The sequence below is a fragment of the Oryctolagus cuniculus genome, chromosome 20 (genome assembly GCF_964237555.1).
Source record: "Oryctolagus cuniculus chromosome 20, mOryCun1.1, whole genome shotgun sequence".
Classification (NCBI taxonomy): domain Eukaryota; kingdom Metazoa; phylum Chordata; class Mammalia; order Lagomorpha; family Leporidae; genus Oryctolagus; species Oryctolagus cuniculus.
The window spans coordinates 6,353,234-6,380,454 of record NC_091451.1 but is presented as its reverse complement, the minus strand read 5'-3'; the positions used below and the strand labels follow the sequence as shown (position 1 = coordinate 6,380,454).

The following is a 27,221-nucleotide window of genomic DNA, read 5'->3' as shown; positions in this document are numbered from 1 at the left end:
TCCCGGGCCACAGCAGAGAGCTGGCCTGGAAGAGAGGCAACTGGGACAGAATCCGGCGCCCCGACCGGGACTAGAACCCGGTGTGCCGGCGCCGCAAGGCAGAGGATTAGCCTAGTGAGCCGCAGCGCCGGCCCCCTGCTTGGTTCTTAAGATGTGTAGGTGGCAAGCACCCTTTGGTTAACTATGGGAACAGGATTAAAGGTCATAGATTTTGTTTCACAGACTGTTGATCACAGCATTAAATGGTATGAGCGAGTTTCTGTTTCTGAAATTCTAGGATGTGGTCGCTATTGAATCGGAAGTAAAATCAATGGAGAAAAAAGTCTCAAAAATTAAAACTATCCTGCTATCCAAAGAGATATTTGATTTTTCACCAGAAGAACATCTGAAACATGGGGAGGTAAGTGTGTACTACGTCTAAGTACTAAGTATAAAATACTTTTATTCAAAGTATTTTCTCCTAATGTTTATATCTGCTTTAAACCATGTAATCCTAGGATCTGATGCAAAGCATTTAATCTCGCTATTATCACAGGGAAACAGAGCGGAATGACTGTAAATATACTTTAAATCATTCTTAGTACTAACCATATAAAGATGATTGTCCTACGGGTTATTTTTTTTAAGTTTTGCCTACAAGTCAAATCCAGGTTGTGCTGAACTGGGTTCCAGCCCCAGCCACGGGGCCTATTGGCCGTGACTTTCAGTGTTTCCTGGACTCTCTTTCTTACCACTGCATTGGCAGCGAGATGATTACATTGGTCCGTTACAACACACTTAGAGCTCCCTGCTCGGGAGCCGAGAGGCTCCAAACACCAGAGGGAATTGATTCTCCCTCAGCCTCACGGTCAAGAGCAGTGCTTTCGGATCAGAAAGGCCTGGGTTCAAATCCTGCCCATTCCCTTAGCAGGGTCTTCTAACTTCTGTGCCCCTCCTCCCCCGCCTCGTTCCTTACCTGTGAAATCTAGGTTAGGAATCTTACTTCTCTGGGTAGTTTTGAGGGTTAAATAAAATGATTCATGGGGGTACTTTATAAAGTTGGTGGAAAAATGGGAATTAAACTATAAGTTTAGGGGCTGGAGTTTAAACCAGCAGTTAAGAGGCCCAGTGTTCTGGGTTTTTGTACCTGACTGCAGCTCCTGACCCCAGCTTCCGGCTAATGCACACTGGGAGATGGCAGTGATGGCTCAAGGTATCTATTGGCTTTCTTGCCCAATAAATGGATTGAGTTCCGCTCCCGGGGTTTGGCCCTTGCTGTTGCAGGCACCTGGGGAATGAACCAGTGCATAAAAGCACACTCTCTCACGTGCTCTCTCTGCCTCGCAAATAAATTTTTTAAAGATTCATTTATAGGCCGGCACCGCGGCTCACTAGGCTAATCCTCCGCCTTGCGGCGCCGGCATACCGGGTTCTAGTCCCGGTCGGGGTGCCGGATTCTGTCCCGGTTGCCCCTCTTCCAGGCCAGCTCTCTGCTGTGGCCAGGGAGTGCAGTGGAGGATGGCCCGAGTCCTTGGGCCCTGCACCCCATGGGAGACCAGGAGAAGTACCTGGCTCCTGCCATCGGATCAGCACGGTGCACCGGCCGCAGCGCGCTGGCTGCGTTGGCCATTGGAGGGTGAACCAACGGCAAAAAGGAAGACCTTTCTCTCTGTCTCTCTCTCTCTCACTGTCCACTCTGCCTGTCAAAAAAAAAAAAAAAAGATTCATTTATTTGAAAATTAGTTACACAGAAAGAGAAGGAGAGGCAGAGAGAGAGCGAGGTCTTCTATCCGCTGGTTCACTCCCCAGATTGCTGCAACAGCCAGAGCTGCGCCAATCTGAAGGCAAGAAACAGGAGCTTCTCCTGCGTCTCCCATGCAGGTTTAGGGGCCCAAGGACTTGGGCCATCTTCTACTGCTTTCCCAGGCCACAGCAGAGAGTTGGATCGGAAGTGGAGCAGCCAGGACTCGAACCAGCGCCCATATGGGATGCCAGCACTGCAGGCGGCAGCTTTACCTGCTACGCCACAGCACCGGCCCCTGCAAATAAATTAAAAAAAAAAAAATTCAGATGAGTTGATTTTAGAGTAAAAACATTTTGAAGTGTTTTCAAAAACTTTCTGATCACCCCTCCTATATGGAGTACTTGGTACAGCGAGTGCCCTCTTTCTTTTGGTGGGTTATGTAAGCCCAGACTTCTCTGGACCAGGTGTTATTAAAGCAAAATGCCATTACACTCCTGGGACTCACCACGTTAGGCAGGATGGTTGAACTTGTAAGCGCTTCTTGGGGGCCCATTGTACGGGAAGCTGTTTGTTAAGAGCGATCAGTGTGTGAGTGGGACACAGTAAGACACAGCACCTGCCCTTACATAGCCCTCTGCCTGGGATGATGCATAGAGCGAAACAGCAGTTCTGCAGAGAGAGGGCGGGGAGGAGAGGAGGGGAGGAGGGGAGGAGGAGGAGGAGGAGGCTGGGCCCGATGCACTCAGCCGTGACAGGTCACTGTAGCCCCAGGTGCTCTTTCCCCAAGAGATCTTTAACTCCTTTGATCATAAGTGATGTCATAGCTATTTTCAGCCTGAGCCAAGGGAATGTTTCAAAAATTGAAACAAGAGGCTACATGGTGCAGTTGCTTTAATGTAGCAGTGTGTGTGTGTGTGTGTGTGTGTGTGTGTGTGTGTGTTCATGCCCCGGGCCTCGCTCCCATCACACAGGTCATCCTGGACAACCTGCGGCCCATGAAGAAGACCATTGCTGAGATAGTGTCTTACCAAGTGGGGTTGCGGCTGCCGCAGGCGGGAAGGGGCCCTCTGCCCGTGTTCCAGCGCACAAGCCAACTTCTCCAGGACCTCAAGCTGCTGGAGAACGTGACTCAGGAGCAGAACGAGTTACTAAAGGTGAGTGGCTCGTGATGATACCAGCTCGGCAGGTGGAAGAGTCCCGCCAAAGCTGACTGAGTTTGCGATTGCCGTTGAAACTGACTATGATCCGGGAGGTGGCATCGGATACTTAAAAGCCTGTCTTTGTGCTCCGGTGGGACCCAGGCTGTTTTTCTCACTTCTTACCTTGCTCTGGTCGAAGACATTAAGGCAGACTGACCGTCTATTTAATTCCACCCTGCAGTTGTTAAGATTTCTGTGGCTAAAAAGCTGTGGGCACAGAATACAACCTGAGTGACACATCTAGCTCTCTGGAGGAATCATGATAAAGCCATTGTGTCTTCCCCTGGCCATCTTGATGGGGGGTAGCAACAGAGGATTAAAGGACTTGCTAAAAGACCACAGATGAATTTGTAGTGGGGGACTTTAGAAGTTCATGGAAAATGGAAAAAGCTAAGTTCAGAAGGTTCACGCAGAAGGTACATTATTAAACTATGTGTGGATTTCAAAATTTGTCACATCTAAATCTATTTTAGCTCCATTTGGCATGAACTTTTTTTTTTTTAAAGATTTATTTATTTGAAAGTCAGAGTTACACACAGAGAAAGAAGGAGAGGCAGAGAGAGAGAGAGAGAAAGGTCTTCCATCTGCTGGTTCACTCCCAATGGCCGGAGCTGAGCTGATCTGAAGCCAGGAGCCAGGAGCTGGGAGCTTCTTGTAGGTCTTCCACACAGGGGCAGGGGCCCAAGGACTTGGGCCATCTTCTACTGCTTTCCCAAGCCATAGCAGAGAGCTGGATCAGAAGTGGAGCAGCCTGGACTAGAACCGGTGCCCATATGGGATGCTGATACTGCAGGTGGTGGCTTTACCCGCTACACCACAGCGCCAGCCCCCCTAATTTAGATATTATAAGTGCCCTCATTGTGGAAAATGAGACAAAGTACTTTTGTGGGGAGAAAGGGGATGCAATTCATTATTGAGGCCAAAGCACAGGTGTGTTCAGTGCACATAGTTATTCATTTCTAGCCTGCAGCTAAAATTATGGTTAAATATTAAGGAAGATACAAGGAAGAATTGTGTGTTGGCCAGAAACTTTGTAGTTCCAGGGGCATTTTGCTTCAGGAGGAAGCGTTCGGAAAAAGAATCTGGACTTTGTTTTGAAGCCCCTTTCTTTACCTTTCATTAAGCTTTGAACCTATTATTTTGTCCACAACTAGGTCTGAGCCCTGCTCCTCCTCCAAGTAAATTCTGGTTTCTGTTCTGATTAGTTTTGCCATGTGCTGTAAATTCAGACTCCCCCTAAACCCGCAGCCTCTCAAGTGTGTATCACCGATCCCAAGGGATGCCGGGTGAGGATGTATCTGCATCCAGAAAAATCCATCACCATTCAAATCCCATGCCTGGGCCATTTTGGATCAGTAATATCACTTTTTCATGTAGAAACTCCCACACGGAGTGTGTATTAAAACGACATCAGTCATTTCATCAAACTTTGCAGCTTTATGTTAGCATGCCGTAAAAGCCCCCCAGAGTGAAACCCGTGGACTGGAAATACTAAGAGCAAAGGTGTGTCTAACTTCTTGGACTCCAAGCACTGCCCAAGGTGCCCTGACATCTAATATGGCAAGAAGTCTAGGCACCAGCCCTGCAAACATTCTCTATATTTATAATATAAATGTAATATTAAAATATAAACATATTCTTACTAGAAAAACTCCTAGTTTGCCTATTGAAATCTGTATGAGTGGCATTGAATGGGAACTGATCCTAGGGATAAACAATGGAAATCGCCCGTTAATCTACATTATGACAAAGATTCTTTTTTTGGGGGGGTTACTTTATAGGCAGTCATAAAACAGACTAATGAATATGATGAAGAAATACAGAAGTTCCAGCAGATCTTAAGCGATCACGCAGATGACGTCTCCCGTGAACACACGTCAGCAGGCCAGGCTGCCCACCTGCCACAGGCCCAGGTGCGTTTCTTTCACGCCTTCTTCCAAGTCCATTCCACCAGCACTCACTAAGCCCTTGGTGTCTGGCAGCCCTCAGGGTGGTGCAGTGTCACTTCCTACTTCTCTCTTGCCATTGATGGCATTTACTGTGTGTTTACTTTCTACCCTCATTTCATAAAATAGGTGGTTCTTTAATATCATTATTAAAAAGCAATGCAGCTGTAGACTGGACAGTCTCAGTCCGCACACTGGGCCAGTGATGCCCCGTCTGCTTCCTCAGTGGTGGGCTTTCCAACTGCCCCTTGCCGAGGCGTGGTGCATTTGGTCTGGGTTGGCTCTGGTAGCAAAGGGGCTGATGTCACATGGGGTACTAGGACAACTCGCCTTTCTGGCCAGCTGATGGGACAGTTACAATGGTTTTCATGGCAAGCCTTTCCTGCTAGTTTTTTTTTTTTTTTTTTTAATATTTATTTATTTATTTGAAAGAGTTACACAGAGAGAGAGAGAGAGGTCATCCATCCATTGGTTCACTCCCCAATTGGCCACAATGGTCGGAGCTGCACCAAACCAAAGCCAGGAGCCAGGAGCTTCCGGGTCTCCCACATGGGTGCAGGGGCCCAAGGACTTAGACCATCTTCCACTGCTTTCCCAGGCCATAGCAGAGAGCTGGTTTGGAAGTGGAGCAGCCGGGACTAGAACCAGCGCCCACATGGGATGCCGGCACTGCAGGTGGAGGATTAACCTAGTGCGCCACGGCGCTGGTCCCAAGATCACAGATTTTCTTACGTGAAATTGGCAGGTTTTTACTCTAAGCACATCCTAGTGAAGAATTAGTAACTGCTATTATAGTGTCCTTACCTGGATTCATAGGAGGTGCCAGCAGTTTTGCTCATCACTGCTTTTGTGCCAGCTGTGCACCAGGCAAAAAGTTTCAGAGTGACCATGAAAATGGTCAGCTTGTGGGCAGTGCTGGATGGGAAGTGGAGCAGCCGGGACTCGAACCGGCATCCACATGGGATGCCAGCATCACAGGCAGTGGCTTTACTGTCTACACCACAGCGCCAGCCCCACCCCCATGCATTTCTAAAGATGAACCTGCAGAAAATGTGCATGAATTCAGGGACACTAAGGAAGACTTGCAAGAAAATAATAAAAGATGAGATTTCAAACCTTGTTTACTCTCCGTGTCCACACACGCTAGCGTGCTTACGAAACTCTCCGTGTCCACACACGCTAGCGTGCTTACGAATCCCCTGGGGAGGCAAGCCTGCCGGGAACATGCATTCTTAATCATCCGTGTGACCCGATGGGAATGCAGGGCCAGCGTCGGGATGCAGCAGGTTAAGCCACCTCCTGCAATGCCAGCACCCCGTGTCAGGAGTGCCAGGTTTGAGTCCTGGCTGCTCTGTTTCCCATCCAGCTAATGCATCTGTTAAGGCATCAGAAGATGGTCCAACTGCAAGTGCCTGGATCCCTGCCTCCAATGTGGGAAACCCAGGTGGAGCTCCAGGCTCCAGGCTTTGGCATGGCCCAGCCCTGGCTGTTGGGACCATTTGGGGGATGACACAGCAGCTGGAAGATCTCTCTCTCTCTCTCTCTCTCTCTCTCTCTCTCTCTCTCTCTCTTACTCTGCCTCCCAAATAAATAAATAATATATCTTTTAAAAATTCAAATAAATGAGAAGCGCGTTCCAGGCACTTCTGCTGTCATTAAACAGCAAACTCGCAGACCTGTGCCTGTGGGTTCTGCTTCTGTCCGCCCAGGGCCATGGCTGTCACTCTGTCCTCACCCCACAGTCACCCCTGGGACTTGCTACGGCTCCACCCCCAGACTCTGATTCTCAAGCTGCCTGGTGAGGCTGACACACGCGTACTCCGGAGTTCTCGGAAGTGAGGTTGCATGACGTTTATCCTGGTGCGACATTTTTGAAATCCATGCCTGCGAGGGATCTTCAGAAAGTTCATAGAAAATGCCTATTATGAAAAAATGATGCATGGATTTCAAAAAATCCACACCAACATAAACTTACCTTTTAATTCTGTTTTCTATGAGCTTTTTAAAAAATTGCTTTTAAAATCTGTTTGAGAGGCAGAGAGAGGGAGAGAAAACTTACATGCATTGTTTCATTCCCAAATGGCTGCAGCAGCCAAGGCTGGGCCAGGCCAAAGCCAGGAGCCAGATGCTTCCTCTGAGTCTCCCACATGGGTGGCAGGGGCCCAAGGACTTGGGCCATCTCCTACTGCTTTCCAAGGCGCATTAGCAGGGAGCTGGATCAGAAGTGGAGCAGCCGGGACTTGAACCGCTGCCCATACGGGATGCTGGTGTTGTAGGTGGCTGCTTAACCTGCGGCACCTTGATGCTGGCCTCTCTGTGAACTTTTAGAATTACCCTCCTAAACCTGACACAGGACCTCTGGAAATGTAGCTAGGATGGAAAAGAACAGTATTATATCAGCAGTCAGTTCCGGACTCTTCTGTCCACCTGACACCGCTACCCACACCCCTGCCCCCCAAAAAATACATAGCTTGGAAGACTCCCCATACCTCGCACTGGAGGAGGTAGGGTCTCCCAGGCAGGCCTCCGGCTCCCCAGATCAACACACACACTCTTTGTGCACAGGGAGAAATGGAACAGGCGCAGAAGCAGATTCTGAGTTTAAACCAGAAAAAAGAAGAGGTGTTGGGGGACTTGAAGACTGCTGTGCTAACCCTTCACCGGCATTTGAAGCAAGACCAAGAAGAAGGGGAAAGACAGTTGCTTCCAGCTGGAGCGTCCGAGGAAGGTGGCGTGGCCGAAGGGGATATTTCTGAGTGGCAGGTGCGTGTGGCTTTGGGTTAAGGGCGGGCCCACCTTCCACAAGGCTGTTCTGTGGCCAGTAGTTTTCAGCTGAACAGTCCTTGGCCCCTTAGCAGGGGAGTTTGGGAAAGTGGAAATCTTCCACCTGAGTTTGTGTCTGTTGCAAGCAAATCCTTAGGGTGTGTCCGTGTTGGACTCAACCCAGAAACTGTATGCCTGAGTGACCTGGGACGTGCTTTTAATTCCACGGGCCGGCGAGTGGGAGTGAACCCTTTGCAGTAGCTTCCTGCAGAGAAGTCAGCCCGTTGTCGACTCAGAAGTGGGCCAGCGCCTCCTGCAGCCCACTCTGAATCCGTATTCACGGGTCCGGCTTTTCGCTTACTGGATGAGGGACCACAGGGCTGAGGACAAGTGCAAAGGGCTCCAGGGTTTCACAGGATTTTTTGGCTGAATGAGCTTGCAGGTGCAGGACCCAGCGGCCAGCCGCTTGTGTGGGTGAGTGTCTCGGATGAAGGCAGCCCACATTAGCTACAGAAATGCAGCCAGGCCGGGATCCCGGCGACGCTGTCCGCAGACTGCCTGCAGGTGTTCTGTGTTTGTGCCTTGCAGGTGAACCCGAGAGGCTCCATGTCTTTCCTGCCAGCACTCAAGGAAGAGGTGGAGGAGGGCTCCGTGAAGAGCGAAGTAAGGAAAAATGACTTTCTTGTTAAAGGTTGAGCCTAGGCTCAAAAAGAAAGGCAATGAAAACAGCTTAAAGATGAGTGGAGACCTAGAGATTTTAAAAGTAACACTGATAGGTATTGGAAAGGTACGGTTGAAATCGTTCTATGTTATTACTGTTGTTTTAGAGTGGCTAAGCCTACGTCACCACGTAAGAGTGGTAGAAATGGAACCCAGACATTGCCCTCACCAAGAAAATGAATTCTCTGTCGAATTCAGACTTCCGAGTACTTTCTCTGGAATTTTGAGAGTCCACGCGTTGCTTGGCACTCCTGCTGTGTTGTTTAGAACTTTGTCTCCCCGATATTTGGCTTTGTCTTTTGGCCTAAAACGCTGCCGTTGGTGACATGAGTTGTGCGAGACAACTACTGCCACTGATTTTTTTTTTTCTTAAAGATTTATTTATTTATTTGAAAGTCAGAGTTACATAGAGATGGAGAGGCAGAGAAAGAGAGAGGGAGAGGTCTTCCATCCACTGGTTCACTCTCTAATTGGTTGCAATGGCTGGAACTGTGCCTGTCTGAAGCCAGGAGCCAGGAGCTTCTTCTGGGTCTCCCACATGGGTACAGGGGCCCAAGGTCTTGGGCCATCTTCCACCGCTTTCCTGGGCCACAGCAGAGAGCTGGACTGGAAGAGGAACAGCCGGGATTCAAACAGGCGCCCATATGGGAGGCTGGCGCTCAGGCCAGGCGTTAACCCGCTACCCCACAGCGCCGGCCCCTGCCATTGCTTTGTACTGCTTCACTGTAGTTGAGCGGATGACATGTTTCTCGGCGGCCTACCTGATAGCAATTTCCATTTCCTCCTATAAAAAACAGAAGTTAGAATGGATCTTACGCCAAAAGGAAGACTGTCGCCACCACATAGCGTTTCCATGACTCCCCAGTGTCTCAGAAAACAGAATGTTTCTTTAACCAAGTGGAAGACGCTGTGTTGGTGATGCGGATGCTTAACACAGATGCATAAAAGAAGTCCAGGGCAAAAGGCAAAATCATGCTGCGCATGAGGCTGAGTCACTGGTCTGTTTTTATGCCCATTCTAGACCGCGTTAAACAGTTCCATTTTCCCGTAGATCATGCCCTTTGTCCTGTCGTGGGCCCCTAGGCCATGGTGGAGCTGAGTGCTAGTGCCAGGAATGGTATGGGTCTGCCCTGTAGTGTGAACTTAAGAATGAGGAGTGTTCCCACTCTGCCTCTTTGTGGCTGAGAGAATCACGGGGATGGGGAGGAGGCACCTGCCGTCAAGGAGTCTGCTTCTTCCGCGTCTCCCACGCGGGTGCAGGGGCCCAAAAACCTGGGCCACCCTCCACTGCTTTCCCAGGCCACAGCAGAGAGCTGGGTCGTAAGTGGAGCAGCCGGGACTCGAACCGGCACCCATGTGGGATGCTGGCACTGCAGGCTGGGGCTTTAACCCACTGCGCCACAGTGCAGCCCCTTCAGTGTGATTTTAATTGCAGCTTTGTGTTTGCTTCTGCGCTGATGTGTTCACGGCATCAAGCTGGTACTTTTTAAATGAACAAGTACAATATGTCCTTCAGTGTACGCCATGATTAGATAGATGTAGCGGTGAGCTCATTGACACATGCATTTTTTTTTTTTTTTTTTGACAGGCAGAGTGGACAGTGAGAGAGAGAGACAGAGAGAAAGGTCTTCCTTTGCCGTTGGTTCACCCTCCAATGGCCGCCGCGGCCGGCGCACTGCAGCCAGTGCACTGCGCTGATCTGATGGCAGGAGCCAGGTGCTTTTCCTGGTCTCCCATGGGGTGCAGGGCCCAAGCACTTGGGCCATCCTCCACTGCACTCCCTGGCCACAGCAGAGAGCTGGCCTGGAAAAGGGGCAACTGGGACAGAATCCGGCGCCCCGAATGGGACTAGAACCCTGTGTGCCGGCGCCACAAGGTGGAGGATTAGCCTAGTGAGCCGCGGCGCCGGCCCGACACATGCATTCTTTCACACCGTGCCACTGTGTTGGTGTGCTGAAAACATTTAAAATCTACTCTCAGTAATTTTCCAGTGAGGATGTATTAATTGTAGCCTCCACGGTGTGCAGTAGAGATCTTGCAAACTTATTCTCCCCACCTAATTAAAAATTTGAAACCGTTGGCCAGCATCTCCCCCACTCCCCACCCTGCAGAAAGACAGAGAGAGAGAGAGGTTTTCCATCCACTAGTTCACTCCCCAAATGGCTGCAGTGACCGGAGCTGCGCCAATCCAAAGCCTGGAGCCAGGAGCTTCTTCCAGGACTCCCACACAGGTGCAGGGGCCCAAGGACTCGGACCATCTTCCACTGCTTTCCCAGGCCACAGCACGGAGCTGGATCAGAAGTGGAGCTGCTGGGACTCGAACCCTCATCCGTATGGGATGCCGGCACTACAGGTGGCGGCTTTAACCTGCTTCGCCACAGCACCAGCCCCTGTTTGAAACTTTTGAGAGCCTCCCTACTGCTCTCACCGTGGCTGTACTGTTCATTCCCATCAGCTGTGCACAGGATTCCCTTTTTTTCACATCTTCCTCAACACTTGCATTTCTTGTCTTTCAAAAAAAGGCATCCTGACAGGCATGAAGTGATATCTCCTTATGATTAATTCGCATTTCCCTGATGATCAGTCATTTTGGCCATTTTTTCTCCTATCCATTAAACCGTTATTTTAAAGATTGCATTTAAGATTACATTCGGCCGGCGCCGCGGCTCACTAGGCTAATCCTCCGCCTTGCGGCGCCAGCACACCAGGTTCTAGTCCCGGTCGGGGCGCCGGATTCTGTCCCGGTTGCCCCTCTTCCAGGCCAGCTCTCTGCTGAGGCCAGGGAGTGCAGTGGAGGATGGCCCAAGTGCTTGGGCCCTGCACCCCATGGGGACCGTGATAAGTACCTGGCTCCTGCCATCGGATCAGCACAGTGCGCCGGCTGCAGTGCGCCGGCCGCGGCGGCCATTGGAGGGTGAACCAACGGCAAAGGAAGACCTTTCTCTCTGTTTCTCTCTCTCACTATCCACTCTACCTGTCCCAAAAAAAAAAAAATCATGCTAGCAGATTAACTTCCTGAAGAACTCGTTTAAAAACCTCCTTTGTGTGGCATGAGCCTTCTCTCTACTTGTAAAAACAGTTTTTACGGGCAACACATTTGGCCTGGTGGTTAAGATGCTCGTTGGGATGCCTCGTTCCACTCATAACAGGTGCCTGGGTGCCAGTTCCCGCTCCACTCCTGATTCCAGCTTTCTGTGTCTGTGCACCGTGGGAGGCAGCAGGTGAGGCCTCGAAGGGTTGGCTCCCTGTCGCTGCCACCCACGTGGGAGACCTGGATTAAGTCCTTGACTCTGAGCTTCTGGGCATTTGGGGAGTGAAGCAGTGGATGGGAGCTGTGTGTGTGTGTGTCTGCCTCTCAACTAAATAAAAACACATTTTAAAAGATTTACTGACTTATTTGAAAGGCAGAGTGATATATAGAGAGAGACAGACAGAAAAAGAGTATGGTTTTCTATCTGCTGCTTCACTCCCCAAATGGCTGCAACAGCCAGGGCTGGGCCAGGCTAAAGCTAGGAGCCCAGAAATCCATCCAAGTCTCCTATGTGGGTGGCAGGGATGACCCAAGCCCTTGGCCATCATCTGCTGCTTTCCCAGGCGCCTTAGCAGGGAGCTGAATCAGAAGCTGAGCAACTGGGAATTGAACTGGCGCTGCATTGTGGATGGATGCCAGCAACACAGGCAGCAGCTGAGCCCGCTGCCCCACAACACGGGTCCAGTCAATAGAAAGTGGAAAGCTGTATTGTGTAGGCTTTAGGAAGAGGAATCACATTTGGAAACAGGATTTAGTTCGGAAAAGAAATAGCTGACTCATGGCGCGTGTGGTGGAATCCAGGCTATGATTATAGCGCCTGGTGAGTTGATTTTTTTTAATGAATGCATTTTTTCATAGCTACAACTTGAGGAATACACTGGTTCTTTCCCCCATACCCACCCTCTCCCTGCCCCAGCTCCCATCCCACCTCCCTCTCCCTCTCCCATCTCCTTCTTCATTATGGTTCATTTTCAGTTTGACTGTACATACAGAGGACCACGGTGAGCTGACTCTTGTCTGAGAGGGATGGATAGGAGGTTGGCTATGGTGGTAGGAAATCGCTGCCTTTTGCTGATCAGTTGCTCCCCGTGGTAGACTGGCGATAAGAAGGCGGAGCCATCTTCTGCGTCGTGGTCTTTACCCTGGAAGCATGGCGAGGAGGTGGAGGAAGACCGAGCGTCCTCATCGTCGGCCACCCTGGTTCAGGTGAGGCAGGGGCTGGGTGGGAGCCGGCCGCTCTTTGGCCTGACTTCCTGGGTTCTCTTCTCCCCTCTCCCCTCTGTTTGGTTTTCCATCCAGCTGCACTCAGACCTTTCGAGTGCCAACGCGTATTCCTGATAAGGAATGAAGATAAGGGACAGTACAGCCCTGTCTTGTTTGAAATAATGGGAAGGAGGGAACCAAAAAAATTTTTTTGGCAAATAAAAATTGTATGTGTAGTATAGAACGTGAGGTTTTTAAATATGTGTACTTGTGAAATGGCTATAGCAAGCTCATTAACATACGTATTACTTTTCATGGTTCTCATTTTTGGGGTGATAACACTCCAAATCTACACCTAGCAATTTTTTTCAGTCTTATGTAATCGCTAGTTATGAACTGCATTCGGCTCGTAACACCTTGGACATTGGCTGCTCCTGAGGTTATTCCTGTTGTCAACTGAAACTCTGCATCTGCTGAGCAGCACATTGCCAGGCCCCCCCCCCCCCAGCAGCCCCTGGTAACCCCTGTTCTGCTCTCTGCTTCTGTGAGTTCCACTTTGAGGGTCCACACAGGAGTGAGAGCCTTCAGCGTCTGTCCTGCCATGCCTGGCGTATAGTTCACGTAGCGTGGAGTCCTCCAGGTGCATCCACATTGTCACAAATGACAGGATTCCCCTCCTTTTGAAGGCTGCGTAGTATTCCCTCATGTGTACAGACCATTTTGCTCTGCACTCATCTGTCAAAGGGCATTAGGTTGGTTCAGGGTCTCTGCTGTTGGGAGCTCTTTAGTCTCTCACAATTATCCCTGCGCAGATGCAAGACGTCCAGGGCCTTGCTTATTTGTTTCTCTGTCGTACATTCAGCAGTCATCGCAGAGTCCTTTCTCTATAGAAAACTCCGCATGCGATCACTCAGGCTGACCAAGGTGTGAGTCCCGGGAGCCCCAAACGAACGCTTCCCCACAGCACTTCTCATGCTGCTTTTTTGAAAGTAGTTGCAGGAGGGTCTCCCCGGAATTCTTTGGTATTTTTAAAAATATTTATCTATTTATTTATTTATTTGAAAGTCAGAGTTACACAGAGAGAGAAGGAGAGGCAGGGAGAGAGAGTTCCATCCGCTGGTTCACTCTCCAATTGGCCGAAACAGCCAGAGCTGTGCCAATCCGGAGCCAGGAGCTTCTTCCAGGTTCGGGGGCCTAAGCACTTGGGCCATCTTCCACTGCTTCCCCAGGCCATAGCAGAGAGCTGGATTGGAAGAGGAGCAGCCGGGACTAGAACCAGTGCCCATATGGGATGCCGGCACTGCAGGCGGCAGCTTTACCCACTACACCACAGCGCCGGCCCCTGGAATGGTTTGTTAAAGAAAGTGCTGTGCAAGATAAATTAATGCAAGACATCTTTTTCTCCTTAGGCCACTCTGAATCTTCCCCAGCCTCTCCGAACCTCACTTTAGAAAATCCTTATACGCTGGCAGTAAGCCAGCATGGTTGCCCGCTCCCGACAGGTGTCTGCCTCCTCCACCTCTGACGGGCTCCTGTCCAGGGCTCACCCCGCTTCCAGGCTGCCCCCCAGTAATCGCTGGCCCCTGCTCGCCTGTGCCTGCGTCTTCCCTCTCTGCCCTGGGCTGGGTTCCCCTTTCAGGAGTAGTCAGGTTTCCCTGCTAGGAAGCTCCCGCTGCTATGACCCCATCCATCCAGCCGAGCTGCGGGGCCCCAACCCCAGCCTGTCCCTTCCGTCTCCTCTCTGCAGAGTCAGGGGCGTGCAGGCCCCCTGTGCACCTGCAGACTTCCTGCCCTTCCCCCAGGCCCGGCTCAGCTCCACCCCTTCCCCGGAAGCCTCCTGAGCACCTGCAGGGGCAGCGGCTTGCTTCCGCTTTTGAGTTCCCGTGGCACTCTGAACAGCAAGTCTGACTTAGCGCATTTTCATGCACACGTGCAGCACCATTTCATGAATGCAGAAACTTTGTCTTCTACCTGTTTGTGTCCTGCACTTGGCTCCGCACGCTACTCGGATGAATGGGATCTCCTGGTCCCACCTCCCATCTTGATTTCATCTTGCTCTTTCCTTGATTGTTGAATGTCTTTGGTGCTGTGTGGTCTAGTTCTGGCCTCTGGCTACACGTCTGCTGCTGGCTGCTTCTGAAACACCAGTTTAGTCTGTTCATGTAGTCCTAATCCTTAATGACTTCTCCACCATGACAAGGACGACTGGCCGCCTCTTCCTTCCTGAACTGCAATGTTCTTTCAGATTAATTCTGCACTTTCTGGTCTTTGCTACCTCCAACTCCTCCTCCTCCTTCTCTTCCTTCTCTGCCTGTAGCTGTCCCTCTCCCCCTCTTCTCCTGTCCCTCTCTCATGGGGATTTTACCTCCTGCCACAGCTTTCATGGTCACCTCCACCAATGATCCCCAAATCAAACCTCTAATTTTTTTTTTAAGATTTTCTTTATTTATCTGAGAGGTAGAGTTACAGACAGAGAGAGGGAGAGACAGAGAGAGAGGTCTTCTATCTGCTGGTTCACTCCCTAAATGGGTACAATGGCTGGAGCTGGGCCAATCCACAGCCAGGATTCAGGAGCTTCTTCCAGGTCTCCCATGTGGGTGCAGGGGCCCAAGGACCTGTGCCATCTTCTACTGCTTTCCCAGGCCATAGCAGAGAGCTGGATCAGAAGAGGAGCAGCCAGGACACGAACCGGTGCCCATATGGGATGCCAGCGCTGCAGGCAGAGGCTTAGCCCACTATGCCACAGTGCCAACCCCAAATCTCTAATCTTTTTTTTTTAAAGATTTATTTATTTATTTGAAAGTCAGAGTCACACAGAGAGAGGAGAGGCAGCAAGAAACGGAGAAACAGAGAGAGAGGTCTTCCTTCTGCTGGTTCACTCCCTATATGGCTGCAACGGGAGGAGCTGTGCCAATCCAAAGCCAGGAGCCAGGAGCTTCTTCTGGATTTCCCACACAGGTACAGGGGCCCAAGGACTTGGGCCATCTTCTACTGCTTTCCCAGGCCACAGCAGAGAGCTGGATCGGAAGTGGAGCAGCCGGATGGGATGCCGCTGCTTAAGGCCAGGTTGTTAACCCACTGCACCACAGCACCGGGCCCCCCAAATCTCTAATCTTGACTATTGTCTTAAATCTATTCCACATTAAGCAGTCTGGGGAAGTTGAGTCTTTCCAATGAAGACAAACCTAAGGAAGCTGATTCTTTTTCCTAGTGAGCTTTCACTGAATGTACTTGATTGGGGCGAGCGTTGTGGTACAGAGGGTTAAGTGACCTCTTGCCATGCCAGCATCCCATAGGAGCACTGGTTCGAATCCCAGCTGCTCCACTTGCGATCTAGCTCTCTGATATGGTCTGGGAAAGCAGCAGAGGATGGCCCAAGTGCTTGGGTCTCTGCACTCATGTGAAACACACAGAGGAAGTTCCTGGCTCCTGGCTTCAACCTGGCCCAGCCCCAGCTGATGTGGCCATTTAGGGAGTAAAACAGCAAATGAAAGCACACTTTCTCTCTGTCTCTGCTTTTTGCATTAATAAACTAATCTTTTTAAAAAGTAATTACGGCCGGTGCCGCAGATCACTAGGCTAATCCTCCACCTAGCGGCGCCAGCACACCGGGTTCTAGTCCCTGTCGGGGCGCTGAATTCTGTCCCGGTTGCCCCTCTTCCAGGCCAGCCCTCTGCTGTGGCCCGGGAGTGCAGTGGAGGATGGCCCAGGTGCTTGGGCCCTGCACCCCATGGGAGACCAGGAAAAGCACCTGGCTCCTGGCTCCTGCCATCAGATCAGCGCGGTGCGCCGGCCGCAGCGCACCGGCCGCGGCGGCCATTGGAGGGTGAACCAACGGCAAAGGAAGACCTTTCTCTCTGTCTCTCTCTCTCACTGTCCACTCTGCCTGTCAAAAAAAAAAAAAAAGTAATTACTAAAAGTGATCGCCCTTGACCTTCCTGGGGATTTTGCTAGCTGTTGGGAGCGGGCACAGGAGGAAGAGCTTTGGGGGCACCTGTCAGGACCTCTGATTCTTTCCTTTACAGGAGGTGAATGGAAAAATAAGCACCTGTGACAGTTCCATGGAGCAGATTCTTGTACCAGCCACACCAAACACCGAGCAAGGCCCAGAATTCTCGCTGAGGCCCGGCCAAACAGAAGAGGTAAGTTCCTCTTGGTGAAATCCCGCTGCTCAAACAAAGAGCTGACCAGCAGTCCTGCGTGTCTGTAGTCAAGTGCTGCTGATGAACTTGAACCTCTTCCTTTGGAGGTGCCGTGCAGCTGTGCAGCCGGAAGGTGCATCCTTGAGTCATTGCCTTGGAGAACGGGTGTGGCTCGGAGCCGCGACAAAGTTTTCGATCATTTCTCACGAGACAGCCTGAAGCAGTCTTTCCATTAATGGCCACTGTAACCTGTAGATAGAACACGCCTGGCAGTGAGAGTGGAGACAGGCTGATGTCAGTTTCATGGCCCGTTTCGTTAGAGGCATATCTGTTTATCTGCTTAATTCTCAGATCATCCGAGGGTGCTTCCAAAACTTGGTGGAAGGATGTGATTCAAAGATAGCGTGCATTCTCCAGGAACTTTTTTTAAATTAATTAATTTATTTGAAAGTTAGAGTTACACAGACAGAGAAGGAGAGGCAGAGAGAGAGAGAGGTCTTCCATCCCTGGTTCACTCCCCAATTGGCCGCAACGACCAGAGCACACCGATCTGAGGCCAGGAGCTTCTTCCAGGTCTCCCACACGGGTGCAGAGGCCCAAGCACTTGGGCCATCTTCCACTGCTTTCCCAGGCCACAGCAGAGAGCTGGATCAGAGGTGGAGCAGCCGGGACTTGAACAAGTGGGATGCCGGCACTGCAGGCAGCAGTTTTACCCACTACACCACAGCGCCGGCCCCTCTCCATGAACTCTTTGGAAGATCTCTTGGTTAAGGGTGACTCATATCTATCATACATTTATAAATGAAGGACTTAAAATGCAGGGAGGAGGCATACAGGTAGTCGGTGGGGTAGAAAAGACTCAAGCGCAGAATATCCCCACTGCCTTCTCCATTTGAAATCCCCTGCCTCAGGAGTTTTCCCGGGGGACCCTCGGGGCTTCATTTCCCGGGTGAATTCTGGCGTCAGCTGAGTCCAGAGCTCCAGGAGTCGCGCTGAGGGAGTGTCCCAAGGGAGACACCAACACACTGCTGCTGCTTTTCTTTGGTTCCCAGTTGTTACTGCTCTCCTTTTCTGCTCTGTTCTCTATTGTATTCTCCCCATCTTTTGTCTACACTTACAAAATATCCACATTAGCTGTCAGGTTGTGACTCGTCTCTGGGCTCCACCCTCCTCCCCTTTCTGTTCTCTGTCCTCTTAACAATAGTGAGGACTTCAGAAAATCCACCGGAGAGTGCAGTGAAAAGATGAGCTTGGGGCCTAGCTTTCTGCTAATGTGCGCTCGGGAGGCAGTGGGTGGTGACTTAATACTTGAGCACCTGCCACCGCCAAGCGGGAGACGTGGAGTTCTGGGCTCCTGGCTTCCACCTGGCCCAGCACTGCTATTGCAAGCAAACATTTGAGGAGTCAATGACCAGATTTGCAATCTCCCTCTCTCTCTCTCTCTCCCTCTCTCCCACTCTCCCTCTCCCTCCCCCTCTCTCTCCCTCTCCCTCTCTCCCTCTCTCTCTCTCTCTCTCTCCCTCTCTCTCTCTTCCTCTTCCTCTCTCCCTCTCTCTCTCTGTTCTTTTCAAGTATTTTTAAAAGGGCTTATTTTGATGCAAATGCATTTTGAAATGTAGGCATAGTTTTTTTAATACACATTTTCATGAACTTTTTGAAGCTCCTTTGTCTACAGGGGTTTTCACAGTTTTCTTGAACAAAAACAAATATGTTTAGATTCCATTTTCCTTGGAGCTTGTTGAAGGACCTACATATATGCCCTGCAAGGTATTTCTTGGAAATAATTTCTTGGTATTTCCTTGGAAATCTGTACTTGGGTTTTTCATATTGTATATTTTCCATATACCCGTTATAGTATTTTATATTTATCTACTTTCATCTATTTGAAAGGCAGAGTGACAGAGGGAGAGAGACAGAGATCTTTGATCTGCTGATTTACTCCCCAAATGCCTGCAATAGCTGGAGTTGGGCTAAGCTGAAGCCAAGAGCAAGGAACTCATGTGGGTCTCTCCTGCCTCCCAGCGTGCATTAGCAGGAACTTGGATCAGAAGCGCAGTAGCTGGACTTGAACCAGGAGGCCAAAATGGGATGCACGTATTCTAAGCAGCAGCTGAACCCACTGGGCCATAAGTTCCCGCCCCTCCACAGGCCTTTTGAAGGCTGTTTATAGATTCTCTCTGTGGGTCCTCGCAACAGCCTGGATGAGTGAGATACTAGTGTGGTCCCACTTTACAGATGGAACACTTGAGGTTCAGCGAGATGAAAGGCCAGGTAGCCAGTAGTTGGCAGAGTTACGGTAACAGCCCACGTTGTTCGTGCCCGTGGGACCGGAAGCTGATCTTTTCACTAGGAGGCTGTGCTGACTGCTAAACTGACAACGCGTTTGGGTTCAAGGGCACCTCTGAAAGGCCATGGGATATAGAGTGAAAAGGTAAGCTTGTTGAGGGGCAAAGTTTTCTGAAGCCCATACAAGGGTCTTGAAAACATTTCAGGAAAAATGTGTGTTATGAAATAAAACTGTGCATGGACTTCTACATTTGCCCCGGGGACGGAGGCTGGTGGATCCTCAGAGGACCAGGAAGAGCTGTCAGCTTTACTACCGTCACCGCTGACCAGCCAGGAGCTCTTGTCCCCAGCTGCCCCGAGCCCCAGGGCTCTCATGTCTGGCTGTCTGCTCTGTGGTCATTTCCACCTCCCTGGCACAGCACCAAACAGAGGCAAAGTGCAAACTGCCCCGAGACCGGGCAGCCGGTGCCGTCAGCTGCGTGTCAGCCTTGGCCATCCGTTGCTTTCAGAGGTGAAGTGCACCGGCCACATGAGCATTGTGTAATATTTAGTAGAACTCAGAGTCGTCTCCATATGACAACAAAGAAAAAAATGTAGTACAGAAAGATGGAAAACCAAGGAAGAGCCGGCCAAACAGCGTAAACCACCATCTCAGCCTTTTGGTGCAGGCCTCATGTGTGCGTTTGTGAGTTAGCACTGCGCTTTAGACTGGCAGTTATCTTGTACGCCAGAAATACATGCAGTTAATCAGTGTTGATCAGAAATTTTCTTTTTAAACAGCGCAAGGTAATGGAGAAACGCTAAACTAGCCAAATTGGACCACCCCCTGGATACAAGTGTTGAATTATCACAATCTACCCCCACCCCCAGTATGTAGAACTAAAATAACTTAAGTGTTTATGTATTTGTGTTTGTTTATTTCAGAGGCAGAGAGTGAGATCTTCCATAGGCTGGTTCACTCCCCAAACGTTCGCAACATTTGGGACTGGGCCAGGTCAAAGCCAGGAGGCCGGAACTCCATCCTGGTCTCTTACGTCATGCGTGGCAGGGACCCCAGTACTTGGGCCATTTTCTGCTGCCTTCCAAGCACATTAGCAGGAAGTTGGCTCAGATGCAGAAGCCGGACTTGGTCTCAGGCTCTCCAGTATGAGATATGGGCATTGTAAGCGGTAGCTTAACCCACTGTGCCACAGTGCCTGCCCCAATTAAAATCATTTTAAAATATCTCCCCCCTCCCCCACAAACAAGAAAACCCAAAAAGTGGTCAGAGATGCACAGAACTGACTGTAAATGCAAAGGTTTGGTATTTTGGCATGAAAATTAGCCGAAGTCAGAAAATTAACTTGCATTTCCACTGTGTGTGGGAGTAGAACTCAAACATGCTGATTGCCCAGCTCAGGGGCTAGGGTGGATGTTGGAAGTGTGGTGAAATTAAGCCAAGAAGGGGCGCTTCTAGATTCCAGGGCGTGTGCCTCACGGATGGAAGTCGGGTGGTTGCGTGGCCATGGCGGTGTGGATTAGCGCCCTCTGCGTCAGTTTCTTCATTGCACACGGAGAATAGAAACAGGCTGTAGTTGAAGCCGTGGGGGCCTGTGGACCACACTTTGCCCAGCGTCTGGCTCATCCTAAGAGACCAGGGATCGTTCCCCCACACTTCTACTATAGGACGACATAATTCTTATTTAACATCATACTTCTCAGCCCTCCAAAACGTACACTTGGCTCTTCCGAGGGAGAGGATAGTTACGGGGTGCTGTTGTGGACTTGGAGCTGAACGGTCACAGAGCTTTGTGACCTTGGGCCTGTGCTGCTGGGAGCTGTTGGGGTGGCGCGGCAGGCCAGAGAACTGGCGCAGTGTCAGAGTTTGGGTTTCTTTGTAAATAGAAGTGGGTGAGCTGGCTGTTGGTGGGTCCCTGGGGCCAGTTCCAGCTAAGTTCTAGCCAGTTCTAAGGTTGCAATTATTTTTTCTTATTTGTTCCTCTTTGTATTCCTTCCAGGTTCAAGTAACTACCAAATAAAGCCCAGATTAGTTGCCCTGCTGCATGTTTCCTCATTAATGTAGTGAGACAGCAAAGAAACTCAAGCCTGTATCCGCTTTTAAAACCTGTATGGCATATGATAGGTGCTCAAATAAAATATTCTTAAATAAAGAAGGTAGATGGTGTATGTATTACAGATTAATTAATTAACGAATTAATACTACTAACAGATGGCAAAAAAGGGGGGATCCCCAAGTCTTTGCCATTAAGATAGAGCAATATTACTAGCAACCAGCTGGTCACATAACTAGAAATCGATGTCTGGCAGTAAAATTAAACAACTGTTGCTTTTTCCAAAATCAGCGTTAAAATAGAAAATTAACGGGTGAATGCCGTACCTGATGGTTCTATGCCCATGTTCCACGTGGTTCCTGAGCTGATGGAACTCACTTCTGGCTGCTGACTCATGCTTCCTGCTAATGCAAGTCCCTAGGTTCCCTACCCGTATGGGAGACCTGGATGGGGTTCTTGGCTCCCTGCTTCAGCTCAAGCCATTGAGGGCATCTAGGTGTGTGAATCAGCAGATGGGAGCTGTCTCACTCCATTTCTATTTCTTCTCTCTGTTTCCTCTCCCCTCTCCCCTCTCCCCTCTCCCCTCTCCCCTCTCCCCTCTCCTCCTTCCTCCCTCCTCCCTCCTCCTTCCTCTCTCCCCTCTCTCCCCCTCTCCCTCTCTCCCTCTCTTCCTCTCTCCTCTCTCCCTCTCTCCCTCTCTCTCTCCTTCTCATAGATAAACAGTGATGGGTATTGTGGCTTAGCAGATTAAGCCACAACTTGGGGATGTCCACATCTCGTATCAGAGTTCCTGGTTCAAATCCTGGCTACTCTGCTTTGGATCCAGCTTCCTGTTAATGTGCATCCTGGGAAGGCAGCAGATAGTGGCTCAAGCACCCAGTATTTGCCACCCACATGGGAGCCCCAGAAGGAATCCCAGGCTCCTGGCTTCAGCCTGACTCAGCCCTGGCTGTTGCTGGAATTTGGGGAGTGAACCAACTGGTGGAAGAGCTCTCGCTCTCTCTCGCTCTCTCTCTCTCAGACTCTCTTTCAATAAAATAAAAATAAATAAACAAACATTATTTACAATAAAAAAAAGTGAATCCAAGCATGGATGTGACTGTGTTTGAAGTTCAGAAAAAAAAACAAAGACAAAACAGGACTTCTTTGAGTGCAGTACTGGATAGAAGTTATAAAAACAGACTGATGAAGGCAGAAGAAAAAGCCAAAAAGAGCAAATATGGGGGAGGGATTTGAAAAAGTTCATGGAAAATGGAAATAAGGAATGTTGGTTTTGGCACAGAAAGTGTTTTAAATCCGTGCCTAGCTTTCCATCACATCAGTCTTTTGAAGAACCTTTGTACACGTGGATCTCAAAATTTCACCACAAAATAAATGTATCGTGTTATTTTGCTTTCCATGAATTCTTGAAGTACTCTCGTATATTTAAAGTTAAGAAACAGTCAAAGGCAAAAAAAAAAAAAATACAGCCCAGAGATACTTTCATGATACTCCTCAGTGTGTGGAGTTGCGTAGCATTTTTATGCCCTGTGTGTTTCCAGTACTGCTAACCGATTCTGCTCACTGTGTTTCTCTGAAAGTTCTATGTCAACCAGAATGCCACAGGCCAGGGAAGTGTGCGTTTATGCTGAGTTGGGGTGCACATCAGTGAGCAGCTCGCACTAGAAATCTGCCACTTAGCTCGAGTTCTGCTAAGATGGCAGCCTGTTAACAAAGGTTCACCTGGGAAACACTGCTTTTTATCATAATCACAATCAGTCAATGAGATGCTTCTTTGACACCAGTCATTCTGTAGCGCAGAGCACACATCCTGGGGGCGGGATTGTGGTGGAGCAGGTTAAACCACCGCTTCCAACACCTGCATCCCATATCAGAGTGCCAGCTACTCCTCTTCTGATCCAGCTCCCAGCTAATGTGCCTGGGAAGACAGTGGATGATGGCTCAAGGTTCCTGCCATACACATGGGAGACCTGGATGGAGGTCTGGGCTCCTGGCTTTGGCCTGGCCCAGCTCTGGCAGTTGCAGCCGTTTGGGGAGTGAACAGCAGATGGAAAATCACTTTGCCTTTCCAATAAATACACACACACACACACACACACACACTCCTTATTCCTAAGTGAATTTCTTTTTTTAGTGGGGGCCGGTGCCGTGGCTCACTTGGTTAATCCTCAGCCTGTGGTGCTGGCATCCCATATGGGCACTGGGTTCTAGTCCCGGTTGATCCTCTTCCAGTCCAGCTCTCTGCTGTGGCCCTGGAAGGCAGTGGAGGATGGCCCAAGTGTTTGGGCCCCTGCACTCTCATGGGAGACCAGGAGGAAGCACCTGGCTCCTGGCTTTGGATCAGTGCAGCGCCAGCCATGGCGGCCATTTAGGTGGTGAACCAACAGAAGGCAGACCTTTCTCTCTGTCTCTCTCACTGTCTGTAATTCTACCTGTCAAAAAAAAAAATGAAAATGTTCTACATTTAAAAATATTTATTTTTTTAAAGATTTATTTATTTGAAAATCAGAGTTACACAGAGAGAAAAGGAAAGGCAGAGAGAGAAAGAGAGGTCTTCCATCTGCTGGTTCACTCCCCAAATAGCTGCAATGGCCAGAGCTGGGCCAATCCAAAGCCAGGAGCCAGGAGCTTCTTCCGGGTCTCCCATGCAGGTGCAGGGCCCAAGGACTTGGACCATCTTCCCCTGCTTTTCCAGTCACATTCGCATGGAGCAGGATTGGAAGTGGAGCAGCCAGGACTCGAACCAGCGCCCACATGGGATGCTGGCACTGGAGGTGGTGGCTTTCCCCGCTGCACCACAGCACCAGCCCTGTTAAGTGAATTTCTCTAGAATGGCCAGTATAATCAGAGTATTCCAGAGAAGGATAGGGAGCACAGTGGGAGATAAATGTATCTCTGTATCAAATTATCTTTTACCTCTAAATTGAAAATGCCTAACAGATAATTACTGGACCATTCTTTCATTTCTGAGAAATATTCTACGGGGTCCATAAGCGATCCAGTTGTTTGAGTGCAGTGAGAACACAGCACTGACCTGTAAACTTCTGGTCCTTCACACAGCGATATCTCAGTGTTGAGTCGGTGAAAGTCCTACCAGGGATTCCTTATAAAGAACAGGAGATACTTTCAGATCGCCCTGCTGAAGGTCATGGTTTGACTCCAGCTGTTTGTAATCAGACGTGCAGCTGAGTCATCCATGTTCCTTGTTATATCTATATATGTGCACATGTATATAAAGCTAAATACTTCAGAGCCTGCTTGAGAAGTGTGAAGTTAAAAGCGTGTGGTTTGCGAGAACACTTCAGAAGTTTATGGAATTTAAAGATCAGTTTATTTTGATGCAAGGCATATTTAAAATCCAGGCACAGTTTTCTCCTACGATGCATTTTCCATGAACTTTTTAAAGATCCACGCCTCCCCTCCTTGTATTTCATTGTATCCTGGCTGGTGTCGTAAAGAGTTATGTATTTATTTTAGTTATTTAGTTTTTGATGCTTGGTGTTTTTTTTTTCCCCTGATTCAATAGCGTGCACGCCAATGTAAGCGTTGCTTAATCATGTGCTGTGCACCTTGAAACGCTGGCCGGTTCCCTGCAATGCCTGGGACGCCCACACCCGCACGCACACGCTCTCACCAGTCTCCTGGGGCTTCCCGCTAACGCCCGCACGCCCGTTGGCTTCCTCTGTTCCCCAGGAAGACCGTACCTGTGTACATGCAGCTCAGCTGCCTGGAAACCTGTGGCGCCGGGTCACGTGACTGTTGCTATGCCCGTGGAGGGGGCATTTTTCGTTTCTTTCTTCCTTCTTCTGCCCTTATTTTGTTTCTTTTAACTTGGGGGAAAATATTGGAGGCTCCCAGGTCTTGGCAGGTGCACATCTGAAAACTTTGGACTCCTGGCTTTTCACCCCGGGATTATCTGTGGATTTATCTTAGGGTGCCGCGCCTCCCATCCAGGTTCTGGACTTTTCTGAGGAGCCGGGAGCTGCCGGAGCCACGGTGGAGAGAGGTGGGCCTGAGCTTGCAGAAGTCCTCCATGCCTGCAGATCCCAGGTAGCCGAGCTGGAGCTGTGGCTGCAACAAGCCAACGTGGCATTCGAGCCGGAAACATTAAACGCAGACATGCAGCAGGTGGTGGAGCAGGAGTTGGTCGGCTGCCAGGTGAGACTGATGCCCAGAGTTCATGGTTTGCCTCTTGACCAATCAATTCGCTGCCAAGACCGAGTGAGTTTCTCTTAAAGCAACAGCAGGCTGCTTTCCGCGCCTTGGACCCTCCCATTTTCCATGGCCTCAGTTTGCGATTCCCAGGGTAATTCTTTAAAATGCTTTGTGTACGTGGTGTCTTTGGGAGGACAGGAATGGGTAATTACATGCCAGAATTCTAAAGCCCAAATCCAGCTCTGTCCCTTTAACTGTGGACTTGGGGGACCCCTCTGCACATGAGGGTTCTTCAGTAAATTTGGGGGACATGTGTATTATGAAAAAACTGGGCATGAATTTCAACTTTCTCTGCACCAAAATAGACATAACTTTTGATTGCATTTTTCCAATGAACTCTTTGAGATCCCCTTATACAGTATAGTGGGTGATCGCCCAGTGTGTTTTTATAGGAATTCCATGAAATAGGGGGTGCAAAGCAGTGTCTGGAGCAGGAAGTATGTAAAAAGTGCCTGGGAGGTGCTGAGTGTGATTTGCACCAGGAGTGATTCACCAGAAATGAAACTGCTGATTTGCAAGGTTGCACGGAGGTGGAGAAGGCTTCAAGGCGCTCTGTGGTCTGAGCTGTGCAAGGGGCAGGCGGCAGCTTCTCTCCTCTCCCCACCTGGAGAAAAGCTCAGGGCCCAGCGCAGAGACTGGGATCTCTGTCTTTTCAGGAGAGGCATCCAGCGGCACGAACCGCAGAAGCCTCTGCCTGCACCCGCGTTTAGGACACCTGCCTGCTGGCGTGTTTTTCTGCCAGGCCCAGGGAGCTCTGCCTGCACTGGCCTGTTGTGTGGTTGGGGTCACCTGCCCTCCCTCCATCAGTGGCGTCCAGTCTCCCCTTCTTCTCAGGCCCCAGCCACAACATCTAGTCGGGGAGGCTGGCAGATGGGCTGGCCTCTTTGGGGCAGCTTGGCACCCATGATTCCAAAGGTCTGTGGCCTGGCTGATGGGGGGTGGGGCACACACCTGCAGGAAAGAGCCAGCGTAGGAACCGTATTGCACGGGGCAGCGCTGTGCTGACCTGAATCCGCGCCCTTGCAGATGGTGGCTGCAACCGTCAAGGATCTGTTTGCCCTCTGGGTGGTGCAGACTCCGTGCCAACTGCTCACTCGCCACCGAGATCCCATCCTTTATCAGAGCTTGTGTGTGTTGAGTTCAAGGTTTTCCGAGCTGCGCCAAGAAAAGACCTGACCACTAGATGGCAGTCGCACCCAGGCACAGGACGGTGATTGGTCTCCGCGGTTTACCCGGAAGGGGGCAGGTGCAGTTTTTGGGGAATATGGCACCAGTAGGCTTGGAGCTAATGGTTCTGGCGTGCTGTGAGGAAATAAACAACACAGGGGCCAAAGGCAAGGGCCACCTTTGGCTGATTTATGTATCAGTGTAACACCTACACTCTAGTATGAGACCAGCAAAACGCCTCCCGACAGAAGCAAGCAAGGAAAATTATTTGGCAATTTAATATCTGAGAAGACAGAATTTTTGCTAATATGATATCATCCCAGTGAACTCTGGGAAAATAGACCCTCCGCCGGCCGCTAGTTCTGTCTCCTTGGTTCGTTGCTTTGGGGAGGTCAGCCGTAGTAGGCATGGAAGATGTCCATCTTCTTTGACCTAATAATGCCGTCAGTTTACATTTGCCCTCTGAAAATCATCTAGAATGAGGAAAATGATGACATTGATGACAAAAGCGAAACACTGGAAAGACTTAGAAGGGGAACAAGATGGAAGTTGAAGAAGTTCACAAGTGAATCGTGGAATTGCCATGTGTGGAGTCACGCAGTGAGAAAAACGCATGAAACAGCTAAGCGGGAAAAACTGAGCACACGGTGTTTACAATCGCTTAAACATCAACGAGTGCAAATTGTTTCCTCTTCGAAGAATCTCTGAAGCATAAATATCATTTGCTTAGATGAAGGAGTTACTAGATACTTGAAAAATTTGTTTTAAAGATGGA

At 49.9% G+C, this 27,221-nt stretch overlaps 1 protein-coding gene across 9 annotated transcripts in view; it reads left to right on the top strand.

Annotated features, from left to right (window-relative positions):
* SYNE2 (spectrin repeat containing nuclear envelope protein 2) overlaps nucleotides 1-27,221 on the top strand; it is a 394,119-nt gene that overhangs the window by 244,253 nt on the left and 122,645 nt on the right. For 8 of the 9 annotated variants that reach the window (XM_051826403.2, XM_051826405.2, XM_051826402.2 and 5 more), the window contains 8 exons: nucleotides 278-400; nucleotides 2,695-2,877; nucleotides 4,704-4,835; nucleotides 7,434-7,631; nucleotides 8,220-8,294; nucleotides 12,478-12,588; nucleotides 16,611-16,727; nucleotides 24,998-25,222. In XM_051826403.2, coding sequence (XP_051682363.2) covers nucleotides 278-400; nucleotides 2,695-2,877; nucleotides 4,704-4,835; nucleotides 7,434-7,631; nucleotides 8,220-8,294; nucleotides 12,478-12,588; nucleotides 16,611-16,727; nucleotides 24,998-25,222 — 1,164 coding nt within the window. The remainder of the gene's footprint in view (nucleotides 1-277; nucleotides 401-2,694; nucleotides 2,878-4,703; nucleotides 4,836-7,433; nucleotides 7,632-8,219; nucleotides 8,295-12,477; nucleotides 12,589-16,610; nucleotides 16,728-24,997; nucleotides 25,223-27,221) is intronic. The other variant, XM_051826401.2, reaches the window with a different exon arrangement.